Here is a 13,749-nt window from a genome sequence, read left to right as displayed (position 1 = left end):
TTAATCATGATTAACCTCTTAAAGGCCTACTGAAACCCACTACTACCGACCACGCAGTCTGATAGTTTATACATCAATGATGAAATCTTAACATTGCAACACATGCCAATACGGCCGGGTTAACTTATAAAGTGCAATTTTAAATTTCCCGCCACACTTCCGCTTGAAAACGTCTCGGTATGATGACGTATGCGCGTGACGTAGCCAGTTTAACAGAGGTATGGCTTCCCCATTGAAGCCAATACGAAATAGCTCTGTTTTCATCTCATTATTCCACAGTATTCTGGACATTCATTGCATTATGGAGAAAGAAGCTGAGCAAGCAAAGAAGAAAGTTGTTGGTGCGAAGCGGATATTTTGCGAGGGAAGTCAGCAACACAACATAGCCGGTGTTTGTTTACATTCCCGAAAGATGCAGTCAAGATCGAAGAACTCGGACAACAGAGACTCTAACCAGGAGGACTTTGATTTGGATACACAGACGCTATACCGTGAGTACGTAGCTGTGCTTCCAAACATTTGATCGCTTGCTATAACTAGCTCGAGCTAGGAGCTAGGAGCTAGCATAACAAACACCTAGGTGTTTGTTATGCGGAATGAATTTGTGGCATATTAAATATAAGCCTGGTTGTGTTGTGGCTAATAGAGTATATATATGTCTTGTGTTTATTTACTGTTGTAGTCATTCCCAGCTGAATATCAGGTCCCACCCGCGCGCTTCCAAACATTTGATCGCTTGCCCGTACGTGCGTGTCATGTACGTAACTTTGGTTGAATATATAAGCTTTATGAACCTTGGGTTAGGTGAACGGTCCTTCGGGCTGAGTGAGTGTGTGTGTTGTGCAGGTGTTTGAATTGTATTGGCGGGTTATATACACGGGATCCCGTCCATATTACCCGCTCGAGCTATAACTAGCTCGAGCTAGTAGCTAGTAGCTAGGAGCTAGCATAACAAACACCTAGGTGTTTGTTAACAAACCTAGGTGTTTGATAACAAACACCTAGGTGTTTGTTATGCGGGATTAATTTGTGGCATATTAAATATAAGCCTGGTTGTGTTGTGGCTAATAGAGTATATATATGTCTTGTGTTTATTTACTGTTGTAGTCATTCCCAGCTGAATATCAGGTCCCACCCGCGCGCTTCCAAACATTTGATCGCTTGCCCGTACGTGCGTGTCATGTACGTAACTTTGGTTGAATATATAAGCTTTATGAACCTTGGGTTAGGTGAACGGTCCTTCGGGCTGAGTGAGTGTGTGTGTTGTGCAGGTGTTTGAATTGTATTGGCGGGTTATATACACGGGATCCCGTCCATATTACCCGCTCGAGCTATAACTAGCTCGAGCTAGTAGCTAGTAGCTAGGAGCTAGCATAACAAACACCTAGGTGTTTGTTAACAAACCTAGGTGTTTGATAACAAACACCTAGGTGTTTGTTATGCGGGATTAATTTGTGGCATATTAAATATAAGCCTGGTTGTGTTGTGGCTAATAGAGTATATATATGTCTTGTGTTTATTTACTGTTGTAGTCATTCCCAGCTGAATATCAGGTCCCACCCGCGCGCTTCCAAACATTTGATTGCTTGCCGTACGTGCGTGTCATGTACATAACTTTGGTTAAATATATAAGCTTTATGAACCTTGGGTTATGTGAACAGTTCTTTGGGCTGAGTGAGTGTGTGTGTTGTGCAGGTGTTTGAATTGTATTGGCGGGTTATATATACGGGATCCCGTCCATATAACCCGCTCGAGCTATAACTAGCTCGAGCTAGTAGCTAGGATCTAGGAGCTAGCATAACAAACACCTAGGTGTTTTTATGCGGGATTAATTTGTGGCATATTAAATATAAGCCTGGTTGTGTTGTGGCTAATAGAGTATATATATGTCTTGTGTTTCTTTACTGTGTTAGTCATTACCAGCTGAATATCAGGTCACCCCCGGCTCTCGCAGCATCTTCCCTATCTGAATCGCTTCCACTCCCCACTAGTCCTTCACTTGCATTTTCCTCATCCACAAATCTTTCATCCTCGCTCAAATTAATGGGGAAATCGTCGCTTTCTCGGTCCGAATCTCTCTCACTTCTGGCGGCCATCATTGTAAACGATAGGGAACTTTGTGGATATGTTCAATTGACTACGTCACGCTACTTCCGGTAGGGGCAAGCCTTTTTTTTATCAGATACCAAAAGTTGCGATCTTTATCGTCGTTGTTTTATACTAAATCCTTTCAGCAAAAATATGGCAATATGGCGAAATTATCAAGTATGACACATAGAATAGATCTGCTATCTCCGTTTAAATAAAAAAAATTCATTTTAGTAGGCCTTTAAGGCCCAAGCTGTTTGTTTACATGCTTTTTTTATTTCTCTTTGCTATTTGGGCTTATCGGACCCTAATTAGAATAAAAACTAAGAATCATCTTTTGATATGATATACTTAGTCCATAAGTACACAAATGTGTACTTCATGTGTAGTGACATGCTCATTTTTATTTTTACACTTTTTTTTCCAAATTCCATTGTATGTTATACTCTTCTGACACCACCAGATAGCAGTATAAGTGTTCACATAAGCGGCCATAAGCCCCAATTCAGTAGTGTTGGAAATAAGAGCTAAAAGGTGCTGTCCACGCATGTGGCCACTAAGCCTTTAGATTTAATCAATATTTGTACACATATGCAATTGTATTGTCAGAATGTCATCTAGGAACGTTTGTAAACATTTTTACCTGAATGCATGTCATTTATTTGAACAAAACTTCCATCTATCCATCCATTTTTCTACCGCTTGTCCCGTTCGGGGTCGCGGGGGTGCTGGAGCCTATCTCAGCTGCATTCGGGCGGAAGGCGGGGTATACCCTGGACAAGTCGCCACCTTGAACAAAACTTGATACCTGTTTTATCCAAAGATCTCTTTCAGGCTGTATTTTGAAGTGACATTTGCCAGTGATTTTTTGCAGTGTTGGGCAAGCTAAGCTACAAGTTACTCTCGATTAAAAGTGGCTAAGCTACAGAGGAAGCTACCCCCAGTGAATTGTAGCAAGCTACACGGCAAAAGTAGCTTGCTACATCAAAGCTTCATTTTAACAGCATTTCTGTGACGACCGGGTGCGGGTGTTCGTTCTCTCAGAGATGCAGACGGGCTTCGGACACAGCTTGCAGGTACGAAATGATTTATTAAAGCATAAATCAGAAAATAAACATATGCTAATAGCACTTAAAGTACAAAACCAAAAGACTAGCGTGGGAGCTAGCAAGCCAAAATAGCCTAGTGTGAAAACTAGTCGCTAAAGAGCAGGAAACAAAAGTCGTCAACTGTTGTGTGAACACAAACTACGATGCAACACAGACTGAATGAAAAGGCAGGCTTATATAATGAAGACAATAATGAAAAACAGGTGCGCGTCGGGAACACCCGCGGCAGGTGAAAGTGATCAGTTGCTATGGTAACAAACTCAGGTGCATAAACAGATACTAAAAAGGAGTCCAAGACTAGCTGAAAAACACAAATGACTAGAAAACGTAACCAAAATATGATCCGGGCAGCGGATCATAACAGTACCCCCCCCCCCCCCCCCCCCTTAAGGGACAGATCCCAGATGTCCCCTGGAAAAACTAAAAAATCCCCCCCCCCCCCCCCCCCCCCGACTACAGGGCAGTTCACAAGTCAAGGGAGGGAGGAGGGAGGAATTGGCGGAGGGTCGCCAGGCCACGTGTCCCCGAATCCAACGGGGACGAGTCAGGTGGCGGCGGCGAATGGAACGTCGCTGCCGCAGGCGAGGCGGGCAACCACGGAAAGGCCACATTTGTGGACGCCAAGATGGTGGGCGTGATTGGCGCCAGAAGTTCAGCAGCCTCTGAGTCCGGCAACAAAGTCTTGGGTGCCGCTGCTGTTGGCGCCAAAGGCGTCCATAAAAAGTCCATAGCCGAGGAGGTGGCCGGCGCCGTGGTGCGGCTCGCCGGACACGAGGAGGTGGGCGGCGCCGAGGTGCGGCCCGCCGGGCACGAGGATGTCGGCACGTCATCGGCAAAGCAGGCGTGGAAGCTGTGGGAGGCGTCGTCGCCGTGGAAACAAGAGGCGGCATCGCCGTGGAAGCCGGAGGCGTCGCCGTGGAAGCAGGAGGCGTCGCCGTCGCAGCAGGAGGAGTCGGCGTCGCAGCAGGAGGAGTCGGCGTCGCCGTGGCAGCAGGAGTCGCTGTCGTCGCCGTGGCAGCAGGAGTCGCTGTCGTCGCCGTGGCAGCAGGAGTCGCTGTCGTCGCCCTGGGGTCAGGTGCTGGTGCGGAAACTAGTCTGGGGTCAGGTGCTGGTGCGGAAACCAGTCTGGGGTCAGGTGCTGCTGCGGAAACCAGTCTGGGGTCAGGTGCTGGTGCGGACACCAGTCTGGGGTCAGGTGCTGGTGCGGAAACCAGTCTGGGGTCAGGTGTTGGTGCGGAAACCAGTCTGGGGTCAGGTGCTGGTGCGGAAACCAGTCTGGGGTCAGGTGCTGGTGTGGAAACCAGTCTGGGGTCAGGTGCTGGTTGTAATTTAGGCGGAGGTGGCCTGGCCGGGGGTTGCGGCTTGGCAGGGCGCAGCTGTGCTACCTCCATAGCACAGCTCCCCGCACTAGCCCCCCCCCCCCCTCAAGAAGCGGATCCCAGACGCGTTCTGTGCAGTCTGGAACAGTCTTTAGGGGTGGGTGGATGGAGGTCAGGTGGGGGCAGAATCCTCCCCTCTAAATTGTCTATTTGCATCCCCCACTAGAGACTGGGTGGGAGCACAGGGTGAAAAAATATGTGCTGTGGGCGGAGTAAAAGTCACTGGGGGCGGAACCAAAGTCACTGTAGGTAGAGCTTGAAAGTCAGGTGACTGGGACTGACCAGGTTTACATCTTAAAAAAATGTCCACAATATGTTTAATTCTATTAGCGTCACTCTTAAATGGCTGACAATAAGAATTAACAAAATTTTAAAAAATGTCTTTGTCTCTGACGTCATCAAAAACGGACAGGTCAACGTCATCAAGGAGCGTGTCATCAGGGGGCGCCGACGGAATGACGTCATGGCTGAAGTCCCAGTGATTGACAGGCCAGTCTGAGTACACCTTGGTAGAGTGGTTGATGGAATTACCAGACATTTGAAGAGGTGAATCCTGGGCTGCCTGCTGATGGCTGTGTTCCGGGGGAGGAGTCTGAGGAAGTGGCGCGTCTTGGTAGCGAATTGAAGACCTCTTGGGCGGCTTCCGTCTTCGCTGACGCGTCCGGTACTGCGGAGGTGGGGCAATGTCCTCGGGCCAAACGGAGTGGATTGGGACCAGCTCTCCGTTAGGACCCCATAACAGGTCCTGGCGCTCCGAGGGAGAATAGCGAAGAGTCTCCGCCTCCATCGCTCGCAACACCATCCACGTACCTTCATCTTCCTCTGACATGCCCGCAGCGAGAGAACTTCTTCTTGGTTGCATCGTACTGTGACGACCGGGTGCGGGTGTTCGTTCTCTCAGAGATGCAGACGGGCTTCGGACACAGCTTGCAGGTACGAAATGATTTATTAAAGCATAAATCAGAAAATAAACACGTGCTAATAGCACTTAAAGTACAAAACCAAAAGACTAGCGTGGGAGCTAGCAAGCCAAAATAGCCTAGTGTGAAAACTAGTCGCTAAGAGCAGGAAACAAAAGTCGTCAACTGTTGTGTGAACACAAACTACGATGCAACACAGACTGAATGAAAAGGCAGGCTTATATAATGAAGACAATAATGAAAAACAAGTGCGCGTCGGGAACACCCGCGGCAGGTGAAAGTAATCAGTTGCTATGGTAACAAACACAGGTGCATAAACAGATACTAAAAAGGAGTCCAAGACTAGCTGAAAAACACAAATGACTAGAAAACGTAAACCGAAATATGATCCGGGCAGCGGATCATAACAATTTCTATCTATGGGCCCAAATCAATGTTAATGTAACTGAGAGTGTACAAATGGACCCAATAAGGGTCCTTTAATGTTAACTACCTGTCATTTAGCTGGGGACAACCTACAACTACCTCTAGGGGTCCCCACACCCTACTGTATGTATTTATTTTACCTTGTCTTTTTTTTGGCCCACCCCTATGTTATTCATTTTCTCTAACTACAGTAAAAAAAAAATTAAAAAACAGCATCTATCTACATCTTGACAAAAAACAAAACAATGACTAGTGTGTTGTTTGGGAACAGTTGGTAATGGTTATGTGCAGTAAAACTTTTCATGAACTCGACTCACTTTAATGTGTGTTCCTAAATTTGTGTTGGGCGTCTTAGATGAAGGGAGCAGTTATGATTTTGGTTTACAGAGTAAACAACTAAAAGTAAGGTTTGGGGCATTCATTTGTCTAAACTGCGGGAAAGAATCCATCGGCCATTTTCATTTTTCATTTCATTTTCATTGTTTCTTTTTTTTTTCGTCATTAGCTTGAAGCGCCCCAATTTCTCTGACTCCGTCAGTTATGACTTTGCTTTCTGGTTTCGATGACCCACCTTATGTTGCCTCTGATTGGCCAATCCGTAATGTTTAGCCCTAACCTCAGCCAATTGTGACTCATTATACAAACACCAACCAATTGGAAAATGGCCGCCGTGAGCAACGTGAGCTGAGACCGTCTCTACACAAGTCCCAGTATGTAATGTTATAAATGGCATAAACGCGCCAGTGACACAAGATTTGAAGTCGTTTTCGTTATATATATCCACCTCTCTGCAATTGGTGAGATATATACTCCTCACGAGGGTGATTTGGCTGAAGATAAGGTGCCTCGAACGCCGAGTGACCCATTGTTCCCCTGCAACCATGCCACAACGCGGATCCAAGGAATCTAAACGCGTCCGTGATCAATTGTCCTCTAGTGATTTGGACGAAAATGCAACGTTTACTCCAGACGATCGAAAAATGTTGCAAGCTATGGTTGAAAAATTTAGAAAACTGGACATTTTGGATGAACTAAAAACTGACGTCTCAGAACTGAAAAAATCAGTCGAGTACAATCACGCTGAAATGGTGGAGATAAAAAAGGAACAGACAATGCTTAAAGTTGAGTTAACAAGCCTGAAACTTGAAACTACTAGACTGACAACGGAGAACGAGAAATTAAAGGCGGACTTGTTGGAACTCCGCTGCAGGAGGATGTGGGACAACCTGCTGATCATGGGGATTAGTGGAGATGGAGGAGAAACTTACAGCATCGCGGAGAACCTCGTCAGAGCCTTTCTGAAGGAGAAACTCGGCATCCCAGAGGAAGAAGTCAAGAGGATCCAGATGGAACGAGCACACAGGATTGGCAAACGCAAGGAGGATGATGCTTGTAAAGTTTACTAACTCCAAATGCAAAGACGGAGTGCTTGCTCTCTCCAGAAGACTGAAAGGTACTAAATTCTTCATGACCTGCCAATACCCAATCGAGGTGGTCGAGAAAGGACGTAAGTTAATTCCAATTATGAAGTCCTTTAGGCAGAAAGGACAACAAGCTTGTCTTGTTGTGGATAAACTGTACTGTTGTGTATTGAGCTGTATGTTTTGTCTGCATGGTTACACCCAGTGACCACCAGGGGGAGTGCCAGGTGGGTTCATATATGTTGGGTTGAACTTCCGTTCGGTGTGTGGCAATAAAGCTGTCTAACGTCTACACCAGCTCCCGACTCGGCTCTCGTGATTACATAGATAAGGTGAAATATGAGTATGACTGTTAGTGTTACATACTAACAGTCAGTATACAATAATTGGCGACGAGGATGGGATGCGCCTGCCGACGGATTAAGAGGCGAGTGGCGGCGAATCCGCGGATTTTATCGATGGCTAGCGTTAGCTTAGCTTTGTTAGCATTAGCTCCACATAGCAGCGGGGGTACGACTCACGTCGGGACGACCTGCGAGCATGGCGGGCATCCTGGGACAGATGGACGCCTTTGATGAGTCGACGGAGCAGTGGTCGACATACGTGGAGAGGTTTGAGCACTTCGTGGCAGCAAATGGACTGAATGAGGGGAGGAAGCTGCCGGTGTTTTTCAGCGTGATGGGACCGGCGACGTACGGTCTACTGCGCAGCCTCTTCGCCCCAGAGAAGCCGGGCACGAAAACGTATGATGAGGTAGTGACATTGTTGCAAGCACATTTCTCCCCAAAGCCCATAGTGATAGCGGAGAGATATAGATTTCATAAGAGAGATCAGGGGGAGGGGGAAACTATTAAAATGGAGTTAGACACAGGTGCGGCAGTGTCGATCATTTCAGAAAAACTATACAATGCTAAATTTAGCCAGTTACGCCTCCGTACCACCAACCTACTGTTGAGATCGTATACAGGGCAGGTTATGACACCCTTGGGGGTAATAAAAGTAGACGTGCGTCTCAACAAACAACGGGCACGTCTCCCCCTGTATGTGGTTAAGGGTGACGCTCTCTCTCTTTTTGGACGAGAATGGTTGCGAAAAGTAAAGTTAGATTGGACAATGATTAAAACTATTCGAGCTACACATCCCATACAGGAAGACCGCACAATGGCGACAGTACTAGACAGCCATGCCAGGGTGTTCCAAGAAGGTCTAGGTACACTAAAGGGCTTTGAGGTGGCGTTAACCCTCAAGCCGGTGCATCAACCGAAGTTCTTCCAAGCACGGGCGGTGCCGTATGCACTTCGGCCGAAGGTGGAGGAGGAATTAGAGCGTTTGGAACAGGGGGGCGTACTGTCTCCAGTACAGTTTAGTGAATGGGCTACTCCAATTGTACCCATTGTAAAAAAAAATGGGAAAGTACGTATATGCGGAGATTTTAAAGTGACCTTGAATCCCGCGCTTTGTGCTGAACACTACCCCATTCCGAGGATAGAAGATCTTTTCGCATCGCTAGCAGGGAGGCAGCGTTTCAGCAAATTAGATCTGGCGAACGCATATTTACAGGTGCCGGTTCAGGAAAGCTCCCGTAAATATCTGACCATTACCACGCAGAAGGGAATGTTTTGCTATAACCGTCTTCCCTTCGGGATCAGCTCTGCGCCGTCAATCTTTCAGCGAGTCATAGACCAAGTGTTGCAGGGCCTCCCCAACGTCCATTGTTTCCTGGACGACATTTTGGTGACTGGGGAGAACGATGCAGATCACCTAAAAAACTTAGATGCAGTGTTGGGCCGATTGGTAAAATTCGGTTTGCGAGTACAGAAGGAGAAATGTGAATTCTTCAAGAGTTCATTAGAATATTTGGGGCATGTCATTGATAAAAAAGGGCTACATAAGTCCCCAGAGAAGCTTAAGGCCATAGCGGAGGCCCCAGCCCCCATTAATGTGAGTCAGCTCCGTTCTTTTTTGGGCCTGATAAACTATTATGGGCGTTTTGTTAAAAACATGGCAACCATGCTCAGCCCGTTACATGAGCTGTTGCACACCGGAGTGGCATGGAAGTGGTCACCAGAGTGTGAGAAAGCCTTTAAGGCAGCAAAAGACCATTTGCAATCAGAAAAGGTGCTAACGCATTATGACCCCAGGTTGCCCCTGCGGATAGCGTGTGACGCGTCGGCGTATGGGGTGGGCGCGGTACTTTCGCACGTGATGCCCGGTGGTGAGGAGAGACCCATAGCCTTTGCCTCTAGGACACTGAGCAAGGCAGAGCAAAATTATGCTCAGATTGAAAGGGAGGCGCTGGGAATTATTTTTGGGGTACGTAAATTCCACGCCTATTTGTACGGGTGCCATTTTACACTACTCACAGATCACAGACCGCTGACAAGTATATTGAGTCCCAGTAAGGCGACGCCACCTATGGCGGCCGCACGACTGCAGCGGTGGGCGTTAGTGTTAGCGGCACACAACTACACAATCCAATACAGGAAAGCAGCAGATCATGGGAATGCAGATGGTCTCTCACAGTTGCCACTGCAGGTAGCGCATGGGGAAAAGCCAGACGCAGTAGATAGGGTGACAGTACATCACCTTGAGACACTCCCAGTGGACAGTGAAGATATTAGGAAGGGAACTAAATATGACCCAGTGCTCTCTAGGGTAGTAGATATGGTAGTGTCAGGCCAGTTTGTTGGAACAGTTGGGCAGAATGACGCGTTGGCACCCTTCTACATGCGACGAGACGAACTGACGGTGATCCAGGGGTGTTTGCTATGGGGCAGTAGAGTGGTGGTGCCTCCAGCGTTGAGACCGCAGCTTCTGAAGGAACTACATGCCGGGCACCCGGGCATGGTCAAGATGAAGGCCATTGCACGGAGCCATGTCTGGTGGCCGGGGTTAGACGCCCAGATTGAACAGCAGGCCAGGACATGCTCTACGTGTCAACGGAACCAAAAGAACCCGGCGCTCTCCCCACTGCACACCTGGCCGTGGCCGGGATCTCCATGGCAACGGATCCATGTGGACTTTGCGGGGCCGTTCGAAGGACACATGTTCTTGGTGGTGGTAGATGCGTACTCTAGGTGGCCGGAAGTACAGGTGATGAAAACGACGACGACGGAGAAGACTGTACAGGCCCTGAGGAGTATGTTTGCCCGCAACGGAGTACCAGAGACACTGGTTAGTGACAATGGGCCACAATTCACAGCGGCAGAGTTCGGGGAATTTCTAGGGGCATTTCTCCGGGCAAACGGAGTGAAGCACAAAAGGTCAGCGCCGTTTCACCCCGCCACGAACGGTCAAGCAGAGCGTTTTGTGCAGACGCTGAAGCGTTCATTGAAAGCGTCTAGGGGAACATTTACGCTGCAACATCGAGTGGAGGCATTTTTACTCAGCTACAGGAATGCGCCTCACATGACGACGAGTGAGTCTCCGGCTATGCTCTTCCTGCGCCGTCGGCTCCACTCTCGCTTGGACCTTGTGAAGCCGAACGTGTCGGCTACGGTGGAGCTGGCGCAGGAGGGCCAACGAGAATGCAGAGATCTGGTGGCTAAGCACAGACGGTTTGCAGTGGGGGAGGCCGTGCTGGTGCGTGATTATCGACGGGGGGGAGGAGAAGTGGATGCCTGGACTGGTGGCATCACAAGAGGGACCGGTATCCTACTCCGTGGATGTGGGGGCAGGCGCACTCTGGAGACGTCACACAGAGCAGATGAGAGCCGGTGACTGTGCGCTTTTGGTTCCCACTGGTCCAGAGCAACCAGCTGTGCCGAGTGAACTGACAATTGGGGCCCAGCCGGTTGCTCCCCCCCCTTCTCCGGCAAGAGGGGATGCTCTGGGAACCGGGACAGTCGCCCCCGAGCCAGGAGGGTCACCCAGACGGACAGCGGATGTTGGCACGCCAGGCCGGAGGTATCCACTCCGGGTTACCAGAGCTCCAGACCGCCTTAATCTCTGAACTGGGGGGCGTGGGTTGTTAGAGAGTCATGTCACGTTTTGGGGCAGAATAATCCCCGTTGACTGACTCCGAGGTTCGGGGGTAGTCTACCCCCCGGCCTCAGTAAGCATGTATGTGTTTAAGTTTGAGTTCCCTATTTATAATAGCCCCCTAAGTGGGTATTTCAATGTATTTTATGGTTACACCGCCGATTCGCACAAAGCATCATTTTGCACATAACACACGTTCTAAGTGCTTATGGCCTAGTCTGTTTTTATAGGCTGGGGTTAATAGGGGTGGTTTTAGGTGGGTGCAAATCTGAATAAGTGGGGAGGGATGTTGTGTATTGAGCTGTATGTTTTGTCTGCATGGTTACACCCAGTGACCACCAGGGGGAGTGCCAGGTGGGTTCATATATGTTGGGTTGAACTTCCGTTCGGTGTGTGGCAATAAAGCTGTCTAACGTCTACACCAGCTCCCGACTCGGCTCTCGTGATTACATAGATAAGGTGAAATATGAGTATGACTGTTAGTGTTACATACTAACAGTCAGTATACAATATGTACGTTAACGGTGAGCTGTACAGAAGCATGTGAGGAACAATAACAATGTCGCGCAGTGATTGCGTCATCGCTACATCGCCATGGTGACGACTTGACGGCTATGAATTTACTTTTTGTTTTTGGAGCTTTTTAGTTTATTCTGGGACTGGACAATGTAGTTAGATGTTGGGAAACGGTCAGCGAATAATGTATTTTGGAGGGGTATGTGTTTGTTTGTCTCGTGTGCTGTGGTATGAATGGTGTGTCTATTGGTTTATTAGAGGGGATATTGGTTTCCTCGGAAATAGCAGGTGATACTGCAGTTTTTAGTTATAAGATTTTCATGTCTATGAAACTTATGGTATTAAGAGAATCAATAAAATATATAATTAATTTACCCAGATTATATGGTTTATAGGAACGATAATGAAGTTGGAATAATTAGTTATAATTGCAATGGTCTTGCAGACAACAGAAAAAGAAAACTTATATTTATGTGGCTGAAGGAAAAAAAACAAGATATTTTTTGTCTTCAAGAAGCGCATTCAACACATTTAGATGAAGAAAAATGGAGAAAAGAATGAGATGGTCCAATTTTCTTTTCACATGATCACAGAAATTCAGAAGGTGTTATGATTTTGATTAAAAAAAAACTTTTAATTTTCAATTTAACTTTATGGATAAAGACTCACAAGGACGCTGGTTAATATTAAATATGATTATTCAGGGTCAAAAGATGTGTGTTTTGAATCTGTATGGGCCAAATGTTGATGAACCTTCCTTTTTTGAAGAAATAAGTGACATGTTGCAAGAACAACAAGGGGAAATTATTACTGTGGGGGACTTTAATGTTGCCTTGGATAAAGTTCTGGACCGAAAAGGGAATTTTTCAATGTATTATCATCCTCAATCTTTACAAAAGAGTCAAAATGTTATGGATGCATTTGATTTAATTGATATCTGGAGATTCAAAAATCCTAGGTTAGTACGATATACATGGAGAAGACAAAACCAGGCAAGTCGTATTGACCATTTTTTGATATCATTTTCATTGCTAAACAAAGTGACTGCAATATCAATCAATGATAAATTGGGTTCTGATCATAATTGTATAGGATTAAATATTGCAATTGAAGATAATACACGTGGGCCCGGATATTGGAAGTTTAATCAAATGCTTCTACAGGATGATGAATTTATTGAAAAAACAAAGCAATTTATTACTGACTTTTTTTAAAATAATGTAGGATCATCAAATCTCCAAATAGTCTGGGAAGCCTTCAAAAGTTGTTTTAGGGGATATGCCATTGCGTACGCTTCATGGGGAAAAAACAACTTAAAATGGCAGAACAGGAATTAAAGAAATAAATTGAGGATTTATAAAAAAAAACATTGATAGTAATGATAATCTAACTAGTGAGAAACTGAATTCCTTTACAGCCAAACAAGAGGAGTTAGCAGACTTAGTTGAAAATCAATTATTGAAAAGTTATGACTGTAACAGAGCAATCTGGATGAAAAAAGGTGAGAAGTGTTCCAAATTATTTTTAAATATCCAAACAAAAAATCGTTCTAAAAAGATAATTTCCAAGATTATTAAAACAAATGGAAAGGTATTGGATACACACACCACATTGTTGAAAGAAATGGAAAATTACTTTAAAAATATTTTTTGTAATCCGGTAATTCCTCCTGAAACTACAATTTTTTTTCCAGAAAATTATGAAAGAAAATTTAATTCAGAAGAAAGCCATTCATGTGGAGGCCTCATTAGAGAGGAAGAACTTGTGGAAGCTGTTAAAATCTTTTCATCCAGAGAAAACCCCAGGATTAGATGGAATACCTATTGAGGTTTATCAAGTATTTTATGAAGAGGTTAAGAAACCATTGCTTTCTAGTTTTAATTACTCATATAAAGCAGGTTTTTTTGTC

General features: G+C 46.1%; 1 protein-coding gene across 1 annotated transcript; it reads left to right on the top strand.

Annotated features, from left to right (window-relative positions):
* Positions 1-8,205: 8,205 nt before the first annotated feature.
* On the top strand, positions 8,206-11,295 carry LOC133642184 (uncharacterized protein K02A2.6-like). Its single transcript, XM_062036258.1, has 2 exons — positions 8,206-10,992; positions 11,093-11,295. The coding sequence occupies exons 1-2, from the start codon at positions 8,319-8,321 to the stop codon at positions 11,293-11,295; spliced, it is 2,877 nt and encodes a 958-aa protein (XP_061892242.1). The 5' UTR covers positions 8,206-8,318.
* The last annotated feature ends 2,454 nt before the right edge of the window (positions 11,296-13,749 follow it).

The sequence above is a fragment of the Entelurus aequoreus genome, linkage group LG02 (genome assembly GCF_033978785.1).
Source record: "Entelurus aequoreus isolate RoL-2023_Sb linkage group LG02, RoL_Eaeq_v1.1, whole genome shotgun sequence".
Lineage (NCBI taxonomy): Eukaryota > Metazoa > Chordata > Actinopteri > Syngnathiformes > Syngnathidae > Entelurus > Entelurus aequoreus.
The sequence above is the reverse complement of the archived record's forward strand: the minus strand, read 5'-3'. Positions and strand labels throughout refer to the sequence as shown.

Excerpts from the sequence above, each read along its gene's own strand:
- LOC133642184 (XM_062036258.1), top strand. The coding sequence starts at position 8,319 with ATGACACCCTTGGGGGTAATAAAAGTAGACGTGCGTCTCAACAAACAA. Across the intron at positions 10,993-11,092 it reads TGGCATCACAAGAGGGACCG|AGCAACCAGCTGTGCCGAGT; the intron begins GTATCCTACTCC and ends CCACTGGTCCAG.